This window comes from Rana temporaria, chromosome 5, assembly GCF_905171775.1.
Source record: "Rana temporaria chromosome 5, aRanTem1.1, whole genome shotgun sequence".
In the NCBI taxonomy this organism is placed as follows: domain Eukaryota; kingdom Metazoa; phylum Chordata; class Amphibia; order Anura; family Ranidae; genus Rana; species Rana temporaria.
Window position 1 is genome coordinate 267,657,792 of NC_053493.1, and position 20,352 is coordinate 267,678,143.

The following is a 20,352-nucleotide window of genomic DNA, read 5'->3' on the forward strand; positions in this document are numbered from 1 at the left end:
CATTGCCTGGTTACTGCAACAACCAATACAGTACTGTGATATCTAGTCAGTCTTTAGTAAGACCAAAAGCAGCCAAAAATCCCTTCCTGTTAAGAAAAGTATCGTATTCCTTTATAAAACAGAAGGGTTTGGTCGGGAGTATCACTGAATCTAAAGGAACTTCTTAGGCCTCGTACACACCACCGGATCTCCGCTGGAAACCGTTTCCAGCGGAGATTCCTCCTCCGGATTTGGATCCGATGGCGTGTACTCACCATCGGATCAAAATCCGTGCGGAATTCATCCGCGGTGACGTGTCGCGCCGTCGCTGCGATGATGACGCGGCGACGTGCGCGACGCTGGAATGTAAGTACTTCCACGCATGCGTCGAATCATTACTACGCATGCGAGGGAGGGGAGCGGACGGATTGATCCGGTGAGTCTGTACAGACCACCGGATCAATCCGCTGGACCCGATTCAAGCGGATACGTTTCTTAGCATGGGAATAAGAAATTTATATCCGCTTGAAATCGATCGCCCCGAGAAATCTCCGCGGATAAATATCCGCTAGGCCGTAGTCCGCGGATCAATCCCAGCGGATAGATCCGGCCGTGTGTACGGGGCCTTAGAGCCTACTGATGGGGAGAACTGTAGGTTTAGTGTAGTGTTGGTATGGCAGTTAGGTTGTTCCCAAACCATGGTTTCCCTCTACACAGAAAAAAAATAAACTTCAAAATGATGAATCAGGTAGCTAGGTGCAAATGATTGTCTTTCATAATCTTATATTTAACTGATAAAAAAAGACACGATACCCGGAAGTATCTCCGGGACGACATGTCGGCGGCCGGAGGGGGAGACAAGGACCGCTGTGGGGGCTTCTAACTGAGGTAATAATACGTAATGAGCTAGTATGCTATGCATACTAGCTCATTATGCCTTTGTCTTGCAGGTTTTTTTTTTTTTTTTTTTACGAGGGTTTACTTTTACCTCTTTTAACCTCCTAATCAGTTTGTCCCTTTGGATCTCCTTTACTTTCTCAGCTCAAGTATTAAATTGCTTACAGTTTAATACATTTGTTGAACTGTGAATATCATGATAAGTATATTCCTGTGTGCACATTGTCTCTGTAGAAAAACTTATATAACCGGTTAAGTAACTAATTAACTCTTTTTTTTGCTCTTCAGCAAAGCATTAGTGTTTCAGACGAGAGAATTGTGGCTGAGGTACGTACCGCTGAACTTTGTCTCTTTAGCATGCTTTTCCCTAAGTTCTTTAAAGCTGCATATTTTAGCAATTTACTAAATTTTCAAAATGTTGGAAGCAATTGGGTTTAGAAATGGAGTCAACTGGACTTTTGCCAGAATCCCGGGCTCCAGTTGACACACATTGATGATCATAGGGAAGTTTGTGACAGTCAGAAGTTCTGTAAGATGTCAACATTGGCCCGGATTCACAAAGCACTTACGCTCACGTATAACAAGTTACGCCGACGTAAGTGCAAATGTGCGCTGTCGTATCTGTGCGCAAGACCCACAAACAGAGATGCGCCTAAAACCAGGCTACACCCCGCCGACGTATCTTGCTTACACCGGCGTAGAGTGGGCGTACATTTAGGCTGGGAGCATGGTGGCGCTCCCATTGATTAGTCATTCAAATATGCAAATGAGAGAAATACGGCGATTTACGAACCTGCGTGCGCCCGACGCAGGCTACGAGAGGTGCGCGTAAGTTGTACGTCCGGCGTAAAGTTAAGCCCCATAAAGGAGGTGTAACCCAGCAGCAGACATGCAAATGTCTGCACCAGGGAACACAAGCCGGCCAAGCCGGCGTATTTTACGTTGGACGTGTGTCTGGCTGGGCGTAGGTTACGTTCATGGCGTACGCAGTGATCCGGCGTATCTTAGGCAGTTGTTCCGACGTGGTTTTGAGCATGCGCAGGGGGATGCGTCCACGTCACGGCGCATGCGCAGTTCGTTAAACATACTTGTCTGGTGCTCGGACCATCATTTGCATGGGGTCACGCCTCATTTGCATGGGTTTGTATGGGTCAAGCCCACTTCCACCTACGCCGGCCTGTGCCTTCGAAACCTACGCCACGCCGACGCAGCGTTGGGAGCACTGGCTTCCTGAATTCCATGCTTGCCTCTCTGCGCTGCATCGGCGTGGCGTACGGCGTTTGCGTTACGGCGGCGTAATGTGCGCCCAACTCTCTGTGAACCCGGGCCAGAGTTTGGCACAATGAGCCATTTGGTGTGATTCCTCGATTACAGCCGACATAGTTGACGCACGCTCATGAGCTTTGCAGAGATCGAGGTATACTGGCTCCTGGTGCACATCCTGGTTGCAACATTGAAGTACCCCACTGTAAGCTGACATTCCCCATACTTCCAGGATAAAGGCCCTGGCTGGGTTGATAGCCGCAAGCGTGTTCTGCTTGCCTTCTTGTAAGCACGCACGCTGTGTGGTGGAGGTGCACACGTCTGTTGTGGTGTCATTTATGATATTCTCACTGATTTCAACTATCAAGGAATATTAACACTGCTTTTTGGACTAATTATGCTCAATATTGTGATGGTTTACGGTTTATGGGGCAGATCCACAGAGCAAGTACGCCGGCGTATCTACTGATACGCCGGCGTACTTTCAAATTACCCGCGTCGTATCTTTGTTTTGAATCCTCAAAAAAAGATACGACGGCATCTGGGTAAGATCCGACAGGAGTACGTCTTCGTACGCCTTCGGATCTAAGATGCAATTCTTCGGCGTCTGCTGGGTGGCGTTCACGTCGTTTTCCGCGTCGACTATGCAAATTAGCTGTTTCCGACGATCCACGAACGTACGAGCGCCCGTCGCATTTGTTTACGTCGTCTCTAGTCGGCTTTTTTCGGCGTATAGTTAAAGCTGCTATTCTGTGGCGTATAGTTAGATTTGCCATGTTAAGTATGGCTGTCGTTCCCGCGTTTAATTTGAATTTTTTATTTTTTTTGCGTAAGTCGTTCGTGAATAGGGATGGACGTAATTCACGTCTATGTTTAAAAAAATTACGTCCTTGCGACGTCATTTAGCGCAATACACGGTGGGAAATTTCGGGACGGCGCATGCGCAGTTCGTTCGGCGCGGGGACACGCTTCATTTAAATGAAACACGCCCCCTAATCGCCGATTTGAATTGCGCGCCGTTACGCCGCTTGAGATACACTACGCCGTCGTAACTTACGGCGCAAAAGGTTCGAACCTAAGCCGGAAAAGTTACGGCGGCGTAGCTTATCTCGCATACGCTACGCGGGTGCAGATCTGTGTGGATCTGCCACTATGTGTTTTCTAAGTGTTTTTCATTATTTCACCTGTGTATATTATATTAGCGCTTCTCCTTTTTTACAATTTGTTATTTGAGGTGTGTATTCTACCTAGAGCTTGCAGCTTGTTTATCACTATTGAGTAGCGCGGTTTTCTTTATACAGTAAAACCTTGGTTTGAGAGTAACTTGGGTTGAGAGTGTTTTGCAAGACAAGCAAAATGTTTAAATAAATTTTGACTTGATATACAAGGGATGTCTTGATATAAGAGTAGCGTCATGTCACAACTGCGTATAAAAGAGAAGAGAGGGGCCTCTAAGTGTAGCAATATGGTTACAATTAATGAAGGCACAACATTTAGCAACTTATTGCTACACTTAGAGGCGCCTCTCTTCGCTTTTATACTCTGTAGCTCCTGCTGGATTTTGCTTCTATTCCCCTTGTGGAGACTTCCATTTGTGGATGGACGTTTTATGGTTACACAACCTGGTCACATTGCTATAATCTTTTTATATGGACTATAAATTGAAGGACCTATGAATAAATGGTTGTGAAACGAATCATTTGAGTTTCCATTATTTCCTATGGGGAAATTTGCTTTGATATACAAGTGTTTTGGATTACAAGCATGTTTCTGGAACAAATTATGATCGCAATCCAAGGTTTTACTGTATATATAATTCTTGAATGAGACAGCTAAGTGCTGAGTGGGGGTGAGGTTTAAGTCTGGACAATGCAGGGTTTGCCCCAAGTTCTAGTTGTTTGCCCACCTGCCCGCCACTGCAAACCTTTAGCTGTGCAGAAATATTACTGCCACCACTAATGAATGGCAGCTTTCCACTCAGGGCTATGGGTGCTAGAATGTCAGTGCCTGGTGGCATCCTAGTAACCAATGACACATTCCTGGCCCCATTCAGCTGTAATTGGTGAGGACGAGGATGCCAAATTTGGCCAATGACATCAGCTAGCATTCCAACCCCTTTCTTTACATTTTCCTGCCAAACGGGGAATTCCCTGGCTGGCATTAAATGGAGCCAAGGATGCGTCAATGGTTGCTAGGCAACTGGTGTCCAAGCAAACACTATCCTGCTGTGAATTACAGCATTGAAACTCCCGTAACGGAGTCTGGGGTAGGGAGCTACACCTAAATGGCAGAAAATACATTTAGCCTTTAGAACCACTTACATTTTTGCACATGATGGGACATTTTTAACATTATTTTAATAAAGGCCTATATGTATAGTGTGATATGCTTGTTCAAATATTTAACTTTTTTAGTGAATGATTATCCAGGGGTATTATGTACCTCTTACTTATTTACATATCCAAGGGTCCCTTTATTTAAATAGCGCTTCAAGATTCTGATAAGTTAGCTTCAACTCTTCTGGGAAGGCTGTCCACAAGGTTTAGAAGTATGATTATGGGAAGCTTTGACCATTCTTCCAGAAGCACATTTGTGAGGTCAGGCACTGATGTTCGACGAGAAGGCCTGGGTCACAGTCTCTGCTTTAATTCATCCCAAAGGTTTTCTATCGAGTTGAGGTCAGGACTCTGTGCAGGCTAGCCAAGTTCCTCCATTCCAAACTGGCTCATTCATGCTTTTATGGACCTTGCTTTGTGCACTGGTCCATATCATTTGGTGGAGTGGGGTTTATGGTGTGGGGTTGTCTTTTAGGCTTTGGGCTTGGCCCTTTAGTTCCAGTGAAGGGAGCTCCTAAGGCTTTAGCATACCAAGACATTTTGGACAATTTCAAGCTCCCAACTTTGTGGGAGCAGTTTGGGGGTGGCCCCTTTCTGCTCCAACATGACTGCGCACCAGTGCACAAAGCAAAGTCCATAAAGACAGGGATGAGCGAGATTGGGGTGGAGCAACTTGACTGGCCTGCACAGAGTCCTCATCTCAACTCGACAGAACACCATTGGGATGAATAAGAGCGGAGACTGCGAGCCAGGCCTTTTCATCCAACATCAGTGCCTGACCTCACAAATGCACTTCTGAAAGAATGGTCAAACATCCCCTGATAAGGATTGAGACCCCTGACACAATTTCAGGGCAAACCCCATTCTGCCGTTTGACCCAAATCATGAAAGCATGCAGAGAGCTGAGGAACAGACTGCTTCTTTCGGTGTTCAGCCGCACAAGAGACCGAACCCATTTATTTCCATAGCTTTATAGACAAAATGACATCACACACATGAGCACATTTCATTGGCTGAGTCTATATAAGGGTGGTTTCTTCCTGTGAGGCTATTCTTGGCATCGTGGCACACTTCAGACTCACGGGGGCCATCTTTCTTCTGTCGATGGAGTAGGCCGGAAGTAGGGAGTTTAGGAGTGCGTACAAGGGAGGGATAACAGCTGTTTAGGAGGGGTTTGAAGACATCTGTTTTTACTCTTTATTTCCCGGGCCGAGACTTAACTCTATAATGTCTTTTAAGGAAAGTAACAGCATTGTAACATATACCAATACATACATACTGTATGTATTATAACTCTCTCTATATATATATATATATATATATATATATATATATATATATATATATATATATATATATATATATATATATAGAGAGAGAGAGAGAGAGAGAGAGAGAGAGAGAGAGAGAGAGAGAGAGAGAGAGAGAGAGAGAGAGAGAGAGAGAGAGAGAGAGAGAGAGAGAGAGAGAGAGAGAGAAAGAAAAACAACATTTCACTGGTTCTAATCATAACACAAAATATTCATTTTAGTAACTTCCATCACACCCCATAGACACACTCCTAAACCTTGTGGACAACCTTCCCAGAAGAGTTGAAGCTGTTATATCTGCAAAGGGAGGACCAACTCAATATTGAACCCTACGGACTAAGACTGGGATGTCATTAAAGTTCATGTACTTGTAAAGGCAGGCGTCCCAATACTTTTGGCAATATAGGCCAGGATTCACATACATCGGCGCATCTTTGTGCCGGCGTATTGCATCTCATATGCGCTACACCGACGTAACATTGAGAGGCAAGCTGAGTATTCACAAAGCACTCGCTCCCATATTTGCGCCAGCGTAACGGAAATTGGCCGGCGTAAGCCCGCCTAATTCAAAGTAGGGAGGTAGTGGGCGTGCTACATGTAAATTAACCGTGACCCCATGCTAATGAAGGGCCTAACGAACGGCGCATGCTCAGAATCACGTCCCATATACTCCCTAAGATACGCCGGCTCAATGCCTACGACGTGAACGTAAGCCCATTCACGTACGACTTACGTAAGCAACGTAAAATACAACGGCTGTTCCATACCTTAACATGACTTACCCCTGCTTTATGAGGCTTAACGTTACGCCGGACGTACGCCTTACGCAAACGGCGTAGATTACAGCGACGGCCGCAAGTACGTTCGTGAATCGACGTATCTAGGTCATTTACTTTGACGCGTAAATCAATGGAAGCGCCCCTTGTGGCCAGCGTAAATATGTGTTCAAGTGATACTGCGCTGGTCTAAAAAATTATGTGGAAATTAAATTGATTTAAATAGTACCACAATGTAAATAAACAAATATATAAAAATATATGATTGCTGCTGCAGCAAAAAAATGTTAGATAAACATCAAGTGCAATAAAAAAATAAAATTAAGCTGCGCTGCACAAGTAATATGGCTTGGATTCAGTCTATATCCTAATTAGATCACAAAAATAGAGATATAACCATATATAAGTACAAATATTAGGAATAAAGTGACTTAGTGCACACAATTAAAGTGCAATCCGTATTGTACAAAGTCCCAAGGAAAATTCAACAAAACTCCAAATTCTGTGCGGACATGAATGCCAGAAAGAAAGGTGCTGAAAGTAGTGTCCAAGTATCCACCTCCTATCTATATCCTGCTTACCGGATGGATGGATCCCTATAATAAGAAATCAAATGCGCTTGTGGCTCTACAGCCCAGATGGCAGTCAATCGATCCAACAAGCAAAAGGTCCTCACTTCTTAGTTTGCAATCTAGCTTTCCCCTTATGTTCACATTACCGCTCTCCAGCAAGTCGCCATGCAGATAATATCCAAAAGGAAAAAAGGATCGACATAGAGCAGTATTGCAAACAAAGCTAGTTTAATAAAAAAATGTCAGTTTCACTCACATTTAGTAGAATAACAGTAAGCGTTTAATGTCTCTAGCCGGCCGGCTTTCTCGTATCGCTCGCTCCTTCCGGATGGCGATGAGGTACACACAATAGTGGCGTCAGCACGCCGCTCCTCCCTACGCCGTTTCGTCCTATCGTGGACTTCTTCCAGGGGCACGAGCGGCGCGCTGACTCGCCACTTGATATTCGTTAGCAACGCCCTAGGTCCGCCCAGTTCTGACATCATGTGACCTGGCGTGCCGATCCGCCATCTTTGAATTGGGATCGCTTGCCCTTATTAGTGTTATATCACATAATAAGGGTGCGGAGAGATGTGTATTAAGTAAATTTTCTGGTGGAGTTCATATACGAGTTACACGGACTAAACAAACAAAGGTGGCAATGTCAATAACCGGAAACTCGAATCACCCTCCCAAATCAGTACATCAATCTCCGAATTTAATAATATCTCAGCATATCCACATTGAGGATTCAGAGCTTATATTTGCATAAGTTAAACGTGTATATGTGACAAATATATATGTAAAGTTAAAAAGTTATTTTAATAAATTCATTTTAATTATTATATTAAAAATGAATGTGTTTTAAAATTGATTGTCTGCCAGTAGGTGGCAGTGTATCCCAGTTCCAATTCATTTTAAATGAAGAATAATTGAAACATATTCTCAAAGAATGTAGCTAACCTCATATAAATTAATAATGAAGGGCTATCTAAAATAACATAATAAAATGATAATAATAGTAAGGAAATATATTTTAAAATTTAAATATGACAATTCAGTCTACACCGAGGACACATCACACATCTATTTGTGTAAGTAATGCAGACCGAATATGTCAAGTAAATATTCTATATACCTCCAAATTATAGCCTTATGTGAAAAGCGTGTAGGCCTTAATATCACATGACTGTAAAAAATTAAAAATTTAAAAATAAAAAGTTGTAAAAGCAATATCCCCATTATAGAATTTGAAGTCCAGGTTTACCAGGATGTCAGATCTAGTTCACACACAATTTCTAAATGAACCATTATCTATAAATGCGTTAACATCTGTATCAACATTTAATCCATAGGGGACATAAGTTCGGACTCGATATATCCAAGACATTTCGAGTCTAGACAGCTCCCTTACTAGAGAACTGCCCCTCCAATGGGATTCAAATTTGTCTATACCCAAGAAGAGGGTGCCCTCTGGATTTCGGTTATGGTGCTGATCATGTTGTGTTGTGACACAGAATGATTCGGGTAACCAGATCGTATGTTTGCAATATGCTCCCCTAATCGTACCTGCATGGATCGCTTGGTCCTTCATATGTATTGTTGTCCACATGGACATTCCAAGAGGTAAACTATACCCGTTGAGCTGCATGTAATAAACGGCTCAATAATCGCTCCCATATTTGCGCCAGCGTAACGGAAATTGGTCAGCGTAAGCCCGCCTAATTCAAAGTAGGGAGGTAGTGGGCGTGCTACATGTAAATTAACCGTGACCCCATGCAAATGAAGGGCCTAACGAACGGCGCATGCTCAGAATCACGTCGCATATACTCCCTAAGATACGCTGGCTCAATGCCTACGACGTGAATGTAACCTACGCCCAGCCCCATTCACGTACGACTTACGTAAGCAACGTAAAATACAACGGCTGTTCCATACCTTAACATGACTTACCCCTGCTTTATGAGGCTTAACGCTACGCCGGACGTACGCCTTACGCAAACGGCGTAGATTACAGCGACGGGCGCAAGTACGTTCGTGAATCGACGTATCTAGGTCATTTACTTTGACGCGTAAATCAATGGAAGCGCCCCTTGTGGCCAGCGTAAATATGCGCCCAAGATACAACGGTGTAGGAGACTTACGTCGGTCGTATGAAGCCAAAATTCAGGCGTATCTTATTTGCTGAATAAGGTGCATAGATACGACGGCGCATCCGTGGACTTACGCGGCGTATCAATCCGGGCCTATGTGTATATCAAGCCTTTGCAAGAAAATGAATAAGGTTCATAGGTGCATGTAGTACATACTTTTCAAGCTAACAAATACCTGCTTTTAGTCTGGACCTTTACTTAGAAAGTTTAACATTTCTGGCAGGTTAACTTTGAAACTTCTAAGGTTGTTTGCCTATAGACTACAATAGCAGCATTCTGGTCTGGGCTCTACAGGAAAATGTGCACTCTGTTTTCTATGTTATATCAAGCATATGCTATCAATTGTTTTTCAGACAGGAGAAATGGAAGAACTTCCCTATGCACTGTTATCCCACAGTGGTGGATCTCGGGGTTTTCCAAAACATTATGAAAGCATTGTAAAACAGCACTTCAATAATGTATACCTGGATGAGTTCAACAACAGCAAAGAGCTATATGCCCCAAAGGTACAGGCTCTCTTGTCGTGGTGGCACCAGCCTGTAGTCACCAAAGAACTCATAGATTCTCTCCCCAATCTTAAAGTGATATCGAGTTCCGGAGCAGGCGTGGATCACTTGGATCTGAAGCTGATTTCAAGTTATGGTATAAAAGTCACCAATACGCCAGGTGTGGGAGATGATGCCACTGCAGATACGGCAATGGCTCTTATGCTTGCATCTGCCAGAAATATAGTACAAGGTAAGATATCTATGTTGTGCCATGAACATGTTTGCGTTCTATTCTCACTTTTCTGTACTTCAAGGTGATCTATTCGCAAATCCAACTGTCCCTTGAATGTCTTTATAATTAAAGACACCACCATGTCACAATTGACCTTGAGAAGCATACAAGGATCACAGCCTATCTAATCAGTACTTCAGTTTTTCTGGTACAGTCATTTTATTTTCAACAAGAATATATAAATAGTAAAGTAGAGGAATGAGTGACGAGTAATACTTAACCACTTAAGACCCGGACCATTACGCAGGTAAAGGACCTGGCCAGTTTTTGCGATTCGGCACTGCGTCGCTTTAACTGACAATTGCGCGGTCGTGCGATGTGGCTCCCAAACGAAATTGCCGTCCTTTTTTCCCCACAAATAGAGCTTTCTTTTGGTGGCATTTGATCACCTCTGCGGTTTTTATTTTTTGTGCTATAAACAAAAATAGAGCGACAATTTTGAAAAAAATACAATATTTTTTACTTTTTGGTATAATAAATACCCCCCAAAAAAAGATATAAAATATATAATAAATAATAAAATATAATATATAAATATATTTTTGGTAAAAAAAATCGCAATAGGCGTTTAACGATTGGTTTGCGCAAAATTTATAGCGTTTACAAAATAGGGGATAGTTTTATGGCATTTTTATTAATATTTTTTTTTTTACTACTAATGGCGGCGATCAGCGATTTTTTTCATGACTGGGACATTATGGCGGACACATCGGACAGTTTTGACACATTTTTGGGACCATTGTCATTATCACAGCAAAAATTGCTATAAAAATGCATTGTTTACTGTGAAAATGACAATTGCAGTTTAGGAGTTAACCACTAGGGGGTGCTGTAGGGGTTATGTGTGACCTCATATGTGTTTCTAACTGTAGGGGGCGGGGCCGGACGTGTGACGTCACTGATCGCCTTTCCCTCAAGGAACAGACGATCAGTGACATTGCCACTGTGAAGAACGGGGAAGGTGTGTTCTTCAGCTCCTGTGACCGATCGCGGGACACCGGCGGCGATTGGGTCCACAGGTCCCGCGGAGCTTCGGACCGGGTCACGGGCGCACGACCGAGCGACCCTCGTCTGGGCACTTAAAGGGGACGTACAGGTACGTGCCTGTGCCCAGCCATGCCATTCTGCTGACTTAAATGTGCAGGAGGCGGTCCTTAAGTGGTTAAAGCAAATGTTAAAGCAGGCCATTTCGAACAAATTTTCTTTTCAAAATCAGAAAGTTTTTTTTTTTTTTTTGTGATCCGATTATGCCACCATTGATTTTCGAAGTTTGGCCGACCAAGCCTTCATGTTGCTACAGAAAATAATTTTTGTGGCAGGAAATATTCTTTTTTTCTCTGTGAATTTTCTTTTCTTTCACATGTACATTTTATTTTTCTATTACATTTCTTGCACGATTCTTCCATCATTGATTAGAAAAACGTTTCCTCAAATTTGATTGCCGCACGAAAATCGGCTGTTGCTGACGGTGTGAAATTTGTACGAATTTTTTTATTTTTTTTAAGCTGCAAATTCAGTAAAGTATTAAAATAATTTTTACATTTTTTTATTATATTAGAACGGTAAATATGAGATTTATTTGGGTTTATATTGTAATGATAATGTAAAAAACAGTGTGTCCCTTTTAATCACAGTGCTGGTGGGTTCTGTAATATTGTGTTCAGGCTTGTTAAAGTGTATATCCTTTTTTATACCTATTTTATTTTACAGGTCACAGGATTTCATGTTCACCAGATACAAAAGAGTTTAATTTTAACTGTGTGGGTGATGACATCACAGATGCAACACTGGGCATTATTGGAATGGGCAGTATTGGCTACAGCATAGCTCTGCGTGCCAAGGCTTTTAGAATGAAAATTCTTTACCATAACAGGAACAGAAGGTGAGATGTCTTTTCTTAAAGCTAATAATCAAAAAAGATCAAAATAAATGACCAAATATTGTTTTAAAGTTGAATATATTTTTATTGGTTATAAGCATAACAGCGAGCTTACAGTAAATTAAAAAATAAGTGCTAAAAGACAAGTGGTCCAAAAATTTTTGTATAAAATAACACATGAGAGAATATTGATATGAGACAGAAATATGTCACAAAAAGTTAATATAAACTTATAGATATCGTTCTATGAATGGAGAACAAAAAGGGGCGCACAGGGAGCACCATCCATGAAAAAGGTTGTGTGACATCTATGTATACTGGAATCCAATATAAATTACATCTATTACATAAGGCATGAACCACAAAGAAGAAAACGTGAAAGGGGAAGAACAGATAGGACTGGAGCTGCCATAAAGGTGGATAAATAAATAAGGGCTCAATTCAACGTAGGAAGGCTATAACAGCTTTCTTATGAATGAGAATGTTCCCCCACAGGATTTTTTAGCAGCAAAATATCACTAATTATTTAGTATATAAAAATACTTTATTAAATGAATTGGAATCACATGAGCTTTGGTCATAAGGCATAATACATATACCAGGATACAGCATTACAAGGTAATAATTGCCATGTCAAAAACCCAGACGCGTTTCGACCTGTTCGGTCATGGTCGTCTTCTGGGGGATAGTTTACTCTAAAACAAATGCAATCAATTTTCCTTTTTCAAAGAACATCTTTCAATATGCACCAATATAGGCCCCGTACACACGACCGAGTTTCTCGGCAGAATTCAGCCAGAAACTCGATCGGAGCTGAATTCTGCCGAGAAACCCGGTGTGTGTACACTTTCGTCCGAGGAAGCCGACGAGGTCCTCGTCGAGCCAAATAGAGAACATGTTCTCTATTTCCTCGTTGTTCAATGAGGAAAGTTGGCTCGCCGAGATCCTCGGCGGCTTCACACAGAACTCGACGAGAAAAACGATGAGTTTTGCCCGTCGAGTTCCTCGGACGTGTGTACGAGGCCTTAAATATACATAAACATCGCTATACTTACAGCTGAGAGCTGGAATGACCAGCCTCAGAGCCAATAGTCTAAAATCCGGCGGACTACACGGCCATCTGCACCTTCCCTGAGAGAGGAGCTCAGCCCAGAAGCCTTACAAAAAGCCACGTTCTATGCCTCCCCAAAAAGAAAGGAAAGAGGCATAGCAGCAACAATTCTCCTAGCTGTTGATAATATATCAAGAAGTATAATTATTATAATACATTGAAGTTTCCGCATTCAATTTGCATATGTGTGAACCCAGCCTGAAAGTATCTAATGAGAAATACGAAAATTAGGTAGTCCATAAAGAGCATTCTTCTAATGAGTCTTGTTCTTGTGCTAGGAGTTCTTTCATCTGCATAATATCATTATGTGTACCCAATTTGAAAGGGAGGGTGTGTGGGGATCTCCAAAGAGACAGTATAAAGCTACCTACCTGCAGATAGGAAATGATGAAGAAGACTGGATTTTTCTTTAAGCAGTGAGCCTGTCAAGATGGACAAAAGGGCGGTTTCGGTAGAAGGAGATAATGACTCATCATAGATTTCATTATATACACAGTATATCAAAAAATTGTCTGCCAAAAGAATTGATTCTTACTACATTCCCACCCAATGTGTAAATAGGAACCTCTTGCATGACCACATCTCCCAACATTTATCTGAAATCTGAGGATATATACAGTGGATGGAGACCGGGCCTCTATACCATCTAGTAACTACTTTGTAATTTTTCTCCTGGAAATACCAAGAGAGTGTGGATTTATGTGAAAAAGTGAAGGCCTTGGCCTATTCCGTGGAGTCAACCTCACAGCCCAAGTGTCTGTTCCAAGCTGCTAGAAAATGTAATTTAAAATGAGTAAAACAAACATAACTGTATTTTGAATGCTACAGTTTATTCAATGTAATCATACAAATAATAATCTTGCTGACATTATTCTTAAACAGGGCTGTGGAGGAAGAATTGGCTGTGGGTGCTGAGTACTGCAGTGATATGGCGGACTTGCTCCAGAAAAGTGATTTTGTGATGGTGGTTGTCAACCTGACTCCAAAAACCCACAGTTTGATTGGACGGGAGCAGCTTCAGCTGATGAAGCCCACAGCAACTCTTATCAACATTAGCCGAGGTACATCCACATTTTTAAATTTATTTGACCGTTGACTTTACTAATTCCTTTAGAAAATATAGGTTTAAATACATGTATTTGTGTAGCACATATGAATGCATTCACACTTGTGCACCTGAACATATGTACATTTTTAAAGTACTGCGGTGTACTTCAGTGGTGGCCCATCCATAGGGGGCACATGGCCGCCGCCTCCCCTATCCATGCGTCCGGCCCCCTGATCTTGGTGTTTTTTTGAAGCACTTGATTTAAGCCAGAGGCTTTTATAGGCTTCAAAAAAGGGTGGCCTCAGAGTGCAGAACATTGCGCTCCCAGGCCACCCAGTTGTGTGACCATAGCAAATTAATTTTTGTTACTATCACGCTAAAGTTCCTCCCTGCCAATTAGGAGGCAGGTCTGTGAGACCAGTTTCCCAAATGGCCAAAGCGTCAGGCGATCCTATTGGATGCCTAGCGCTTTGGCGGAAGAGGAGACACGACGGAAAAATTGGAAGCTGGGGGAGCGGACGCTCTTTGAAGAAGCCAAAAAGCGAAAATGTAATGTATTACAGCTTACCAATTCTTAAATGTGGTGACTGAATTTGTTTTCATTTTGTATGCTCTTCACCTAGTAATCCTGCCAGTAAGTCAACTTCCTTTGCAAACAAAGAAAGGAAAAGAGCGCACAGCCGCCCTAGTATGATACTGTTTATTTTACCAAATGATAAAAACAATCCATAGATTGCGCTCACATTTCCTGGTACAAATGAAGGCATATATAGGTAGATTCAGAAAGAGTTAGGCCGGCTTATCTACAGATAAGCCGACCTAACTCTGAATCTAAGCCGACCTATGTTTAAGTGTATTCTCAAACAGAGATACACTTAAACATATCTAAGATAGGACAGCTTGCGCCGTCCTATCTTAGATTGCAATGTTTTGGCTGACCGCTAGGTGGCGCTTCCATTGCGGCCGGCGTAGATTATGTAAATGAGGGGATACGCCGATTCACGAATGTACGCCAGGCCTACGCCATCGAACTACGTCGTTTCCGTAAGAGATAGGCCACCTAAAGTTATAGCTATGCTCTAGTGGTCTAGCCAATGTTAAGTATGGCCGCCGTTCCCGCCGCAAAATTCGAAATGTTAAAGTCGTTTGCGTAACTCGTCCGCGAATCGGGATTTACGTCATTTACGTCCACGTCGAAATCAATAGGCCCGTACGGCGTACTTAGCCGCAATGCGTACTGGGAAATGTAGTCGCCCGGCGCATGCGCAGTGTCAAAAAATGTCAAAAAATGTGAGGTCAAGCCTCATTTCCATACAACACGCCCCCTCCAACCAATTTGAATTAGGCGCCCTTACGCCCGCTCGTTTGAGGCTACACCGCCGTAAATTAGCAGGTAAGTAGATTGTGAATCACTACTAGCCTAAACAGGCTAGGCTGCGCCGTCTAAATTTAATCCCATCTCTCTGAATCTACCTAATAGTACATAAGTACTCCTCTCCCAGATGGCCATCTGGCATTGTGGAGGTTGGATGTTCCCCGTCCACTTATCCCCTGCAGTGGCCATCTGGGAGAGTAGTACTTATGTACTATATGCCTTCATTTGTACCCGGGAAATTTGAGTGCAATCTATGGATTGTTTTTATCATTTGTTAAAATAAACAGTATCACACTAGGGCGGCCCTGCGCTCTTTTCCTTTCTTTGTTTTCATAGATTCTATTCCACCACCCAGTGGATTAACAGGGAGCTGCTGCGCCCTTAGCAGTGGCGGTTCGTCCATAGAGGGCGCTGGAGCGCCGCCCCCTCTGGCTCTCACCGCCACTGAGTGAAATAACATAGATTCATGCATTGCACGAATCTATGTTATTTTCGCCGCTGCCGCTGTTATTCAGATGGTCGGCGCTCAATGTCCGGCCATCTGAATAACGCCAGCTGGTTGGCTGTAGGGAAATGTCTATCAAAGCCAACGGCTCTGATAGGCTTTCCCAATACAGCCCTCGGGTCCCGGAAGCTTATTCTCGGAGCGCACAGACTGTACGCCCCTTGAATAAGATGACAGGCGTCTCAGCCAATCACGTTGGCCAGTTCTGGCTACCTGTAACCTGATTGGCTGAGACGCCTGTCAGTCATCGAGGGCGGGAGAAGACATCGTGGGACGTGGATGCCTGACTCCAGTAAAGGTAAGTGCCGGGCGGGGGGGGGGGGGGAGAACGCAATTTACAGGGCACAGTGGGGACAATTGGCACAGCGGCGACCATTAAAGGGCACAGTGGCTGCGTTTAATGGCATGGCACAGTGGTGACAATGGATGGCACAGTGGTGACAATGGATGGCACAGTGGCTGCGTTTAATGGCATGGCACAGTGGTGACAATGTATGGCACAGTGGCTGCGTTTAATGGCATGGCACAGTGGTGACAATGGATGGCACAGTGGTGACAATGGATGGCACAGTGGCTGCGTTTAATGGCATGGCACAGTGGTGACAATGTGTGGCACAGGGGCTGCATTTAATGGCATGGCACAGTGGTGACAATGTATGGCACAGTGGCTGTGTTTAATGGCATGGCACAGTGGTGACAATGTATGGCACAGAGGTGACAATGGATGGCACAGTGGCTGTGTTTAATGGCATGGCACAGTGGTGACAATGTATGGCACAGTGGCTGCGTTTAATGGCATGGCACAGTGGTGACAATGGATGGCACAGTGACTGCGTTTAATGGCATGGCACAGTGGTGACAATGTATGGCACAGTGGCTGCGTTTAATGGCATGGCACAATGGTGACAATGGATGGCACAGTGGTGACAATGGATGGCACAGTGGCTGCGTTTAATGGCATGGCACAGTGGTGACAATGTATGGCACAGTGGCTGCGTTTAATGGCATGGCACAGTGGTGCGAATTGATGGCACAGTGGCTGCATTTGATGGCATGTAACAGTGGCTGTGTTTGGGCACAGTGAGACTGCAATTTTTTTTTTCCTTTGCGCCCCCCCCAAAAATTTTGAGCACCAGCCGCCACTGGCCCTTAATGACAGAAGATGTGCTCCTTCTTAATCAGGATTACCAGGTGGACTTGGCACATGGACTGGTGAAGTGTTTGTGTTTTTTATAGTAAACTTTCATTAAATGGAAAATCTGCAAAGTGAACTTACACTGGTCCCCCCCCCCCCCCAGTCCTGCTGTACCTGAGGCCAGCGATTACCCGATAAGAGACATAGGGTCGCCGCTTCACCGCTCCAGGGAATTGAAATCCCCGCGGCTTAATCTCCTGAACGTACCTCGTACGGTCGGCGCCGACTAATCAGAACCCGCCAAGCCTGTCCTGTCGGTGCGGGAGAAGAAGAGAGAAAGCTGCGGGATTTCAAATCTTCAGATCGGTGAAGCGGCGACCCAATGTTTCCTAGCAGGTGATCGCTGGCCTCAGGTATAGCGGGACTGGGGGTGGTGAGGAGGGGGGTGCAGAGTAAGTTCACCCTACAGATTTTCTGTAAAGGTGAACTTACACTTTAACAAAACAAGCAGTTCAACACAAGTTTCAAAGGGTTGAAACAAACCATTTGGAAAACCTTTAACCCAAAGGAACAAAACTATTTCTGGAATTGCTTGAAAAGTGTTAGGTGAAGTTTAATTCAGTTTTAATTTGTTAATCAAGTCCATCCAAATCTGCTAGTGCACCTAACACTACCCTCTTTACTTATTGACAATACTGCTATCCAAGCGCGTCTCCATTGCTTCGCCATAGAGTGGAGCCATCCTAGGACAGGATGTGTGTTACTGGCTGGATTACCAGATAAAAATAGGGGAAAAAAGTAAAAAAAATGCAGCTATTACATATTAGAGATTGGCGAATTACAGTATACTGTTATACATTTTGTATTTGGGTTTAAATACATTTTAAAGTATTGTTATTAATATTTATGATAAAAAAGCAACTATTTATTTCAGGCCAAGTCATAGACCAGGATGCACTGGTAGATGCCCTGAAACATGGAGTTATTAAGGCTGCAGCTCTAGATGTCACATATCCAGAACCCCTACCAAGGTGAGGTGCCGGAATTCTTAACTTTGTGCTATTTTACTGGTGACTGGCTCTGACTACATCTTACCACATTTTCACCACTGCTACAAATAAGCTGAGAATAATGGTATTATTTAGGAATTAAGAAACATCAAGAAAAAAATAGTTGTGCACAATACAAGTCTTTGTCAAGTCCACAGTTCAGTCCTCCTGATCCAATTCAGAGCCAAGAGTAACGTGTAAGCTGCCCATTTGTAATAGGTGAAACCCAGCTTTGTAAGGCCTCGTACACACAACCGAGTTTCTCGGAAAAAAACAGCAAGAAACTTGCTGGGAGATATTTTTTTGCCGAGGAAACCGGTCGTGTGTACATTTTCGTTGAGGAAACTGCCGAGAAACTCGACGAGCCAAAAAGAGAGCAAGTTCTCTATTTCCTCGACGGGAATGGAGAAACTTGCCTTGTCGAGTTCCTCGACAGCCTAACAAGGAACTCGACGAGGAAAACGATGTGTTTCGCCCGTCGAGTTCCTTGGTCGTGTGTACGAGGTTTCAAGTGCACCTGTGCCCAGATTATGGATAATAAACTATTTTAACTGTACAGTTTTATATATTTACATACAAGCAGTAAACAATTTGCAATGCACCATTCAGATCTCCATTAGGTGCTTATAATGTGAAGTTATTCATTCTTAAATGAGGTACGACCACATTTTTTTTCCAGACTTTTCTGGGTCACAGGAGTGCACTTATATTTGCCCTCCTGTGACCTAGAGTCAGCTTATAGTTTGCTATAGCCCACTATCAGCTGAGGTTACAGAGTCGCTGCAGGCTCTGGAAGGATCCCGACCATATTGTTGGGATCCACTCAGCTGCCTGAGTGACAGCTGGCTCCACCTCTCAGCAGCTGAGAGCAGAAGCTAGTTGTGCCTGCCCCCTCTACTGCCCGGAATTCCAGTGCGCACTGGAGGGGCAGAGTGAAGAGCAGTGACTGACTGTGACTGCTCTCTGCTGCAAGAAGACTGAGAAATGACTGATCTGCGGTCATGTGATCTCTCAGTACTTGGGCTCAGACCCGACAGGGGACCAATGCTGCAGTATAAAGATGAGTATACTTTATATGTTGTTTTGTTTTTTAAATACCCCAAACTTCTCATTTTAAAGATCCTCAAAGATTACAAAAAAGCCTCTAAAGTTGGATTTTAGACTTGAGAGTGCGCATTATAAATTACACAGAAATTACCTTGGCTTTCTGAGTGGGGAAAATATACTGGAATTGACACTGCACAGGTGCCTTCGTGCAGGAGGCCCAAGGCTTGCCATACACAAGTGAATTTTAGAATAAATGTTAGTATGAACATTCGTATGAAAGTTATCAGTAGATTCAATGACTTAGCGAATGTCATTCAAAAAAATGTTTGTTCTTTTGTTGCTCACTATTTACTTGTCTATGTCTTCTACTATTATTAGTACAACTGTTAATATAAAATGGTTACTCCCATTGTTACTGCTAATATTATAGTTGTTATTAAATTATTATTATTACTACTACTATTTATGACTTTTTTGTCTGTAGAGATCATCCTTTGCTGACAGTAAAGAATCTTACTCTGACGCCACATATAGGGAATGCAACAGATAAGACAAGAAGGAGAGTTGCTGAAAAGGTTATACTAAATGCAGCAGGCATCCTCAAAGGTCTGCCTGTAACCGACATAGTTAATGCTTTGTAATCAACTTCCCTAAATAAAAAATTATGAATACTTTCCACTGTTGTGTAAAATTCATAAACGGGAACCTGTACTGAGAACGATGGAGGTTACTACTACTAACTGGACTTTGGAAAATACTAGTTCTTTGGCTGTCATACTGATCCAGCGACTTTGGTACTTTCTAAGCCACAAACCCAGAACAAGTGTGCAGGGAAAAAAAAGCTCAGACTTTACTTATCTGTTTGCTTGTTTTAGGTCAGTGGCACAGAAATGATTCGGTCTCCTGAAGGAGGTAAATAATGACATCTCCATATTTCTCTCACTACAAATTTTCAACAAAAGACATTGGGCTGGATTCAAAAAGCCTGGCGTAAATTTGTGCGGGCGTAGCGTATCTAAGATACGCTATGCCGCCGTAACTTAGTGAGGCAGGTTCTGTATTCAGATATGTGGGGGAAAAATTGCGCTAACTAGAAAAATTTGTGATAAGAGGTATGACCCAAAAAGCAGCCAGCACACAAACAAACAAAGTCCAGGC

The 20,352-nt window shown here is 43.1% G+C and overlaps 1 protein-coding gene across 1 annotated transcript; it reads left to right on the forward strand.

Annotated features, from left to right (window-relative positions):
- The first annotated feature begins 1,102 nt into the window (after nt 1–1,102).
- LOC120940791 (probable 2-ketogluconate reductase) lies at nt 1,103–20,149 on the forward strand. The gene is made up of 6 exons (XM_040353833.1): nt 1,103–1,203; nt 9,623–10,003; nt 11,756–11,927; nt 13,918–14,096; nt 18,033–18,129; nt 19,679–20,149. The coding sequence occupies exons 2-6, from the start codon at nt 9,628–9,630 to the stop codon at nt 19,833–19,835; spliced, it is 981 nt and encodes a 326-aa protein (XP_040209767.1). The 5' UTR covers nt 1,103–1,203; nt 9,623–9,627; the 3' UTR covers nt 19,836–20,149.
- The last annotated feature ends 203 nt before the right edge of the window (nt 20,150–20,352 follow it).

Bases quoted from the DNA above. Each gene is read 5' to 3' on its own strand.
- LOC120940791 (XM_040353833.1), top strand. From the start codon at position 9,628: ATGGAAGAACTTCCCTATGCACTGTTATCCCACAGTGGTGGATCTCGG. The intron at 10,004-11,755 runs GTAAGATATCTA...TTTATTTTACAG, and splicing joins TGCCAGAAATATAGTACAAG to GTCACAGGATTTCATGTTCA. The intron at 18,130-19,678 runs GTGAGGTGCCGG...TTTTGTCTGTAG, and splicing joins TATCCAGAACCCCTACCAAG to AGATCATCCTTTGCTGACAG.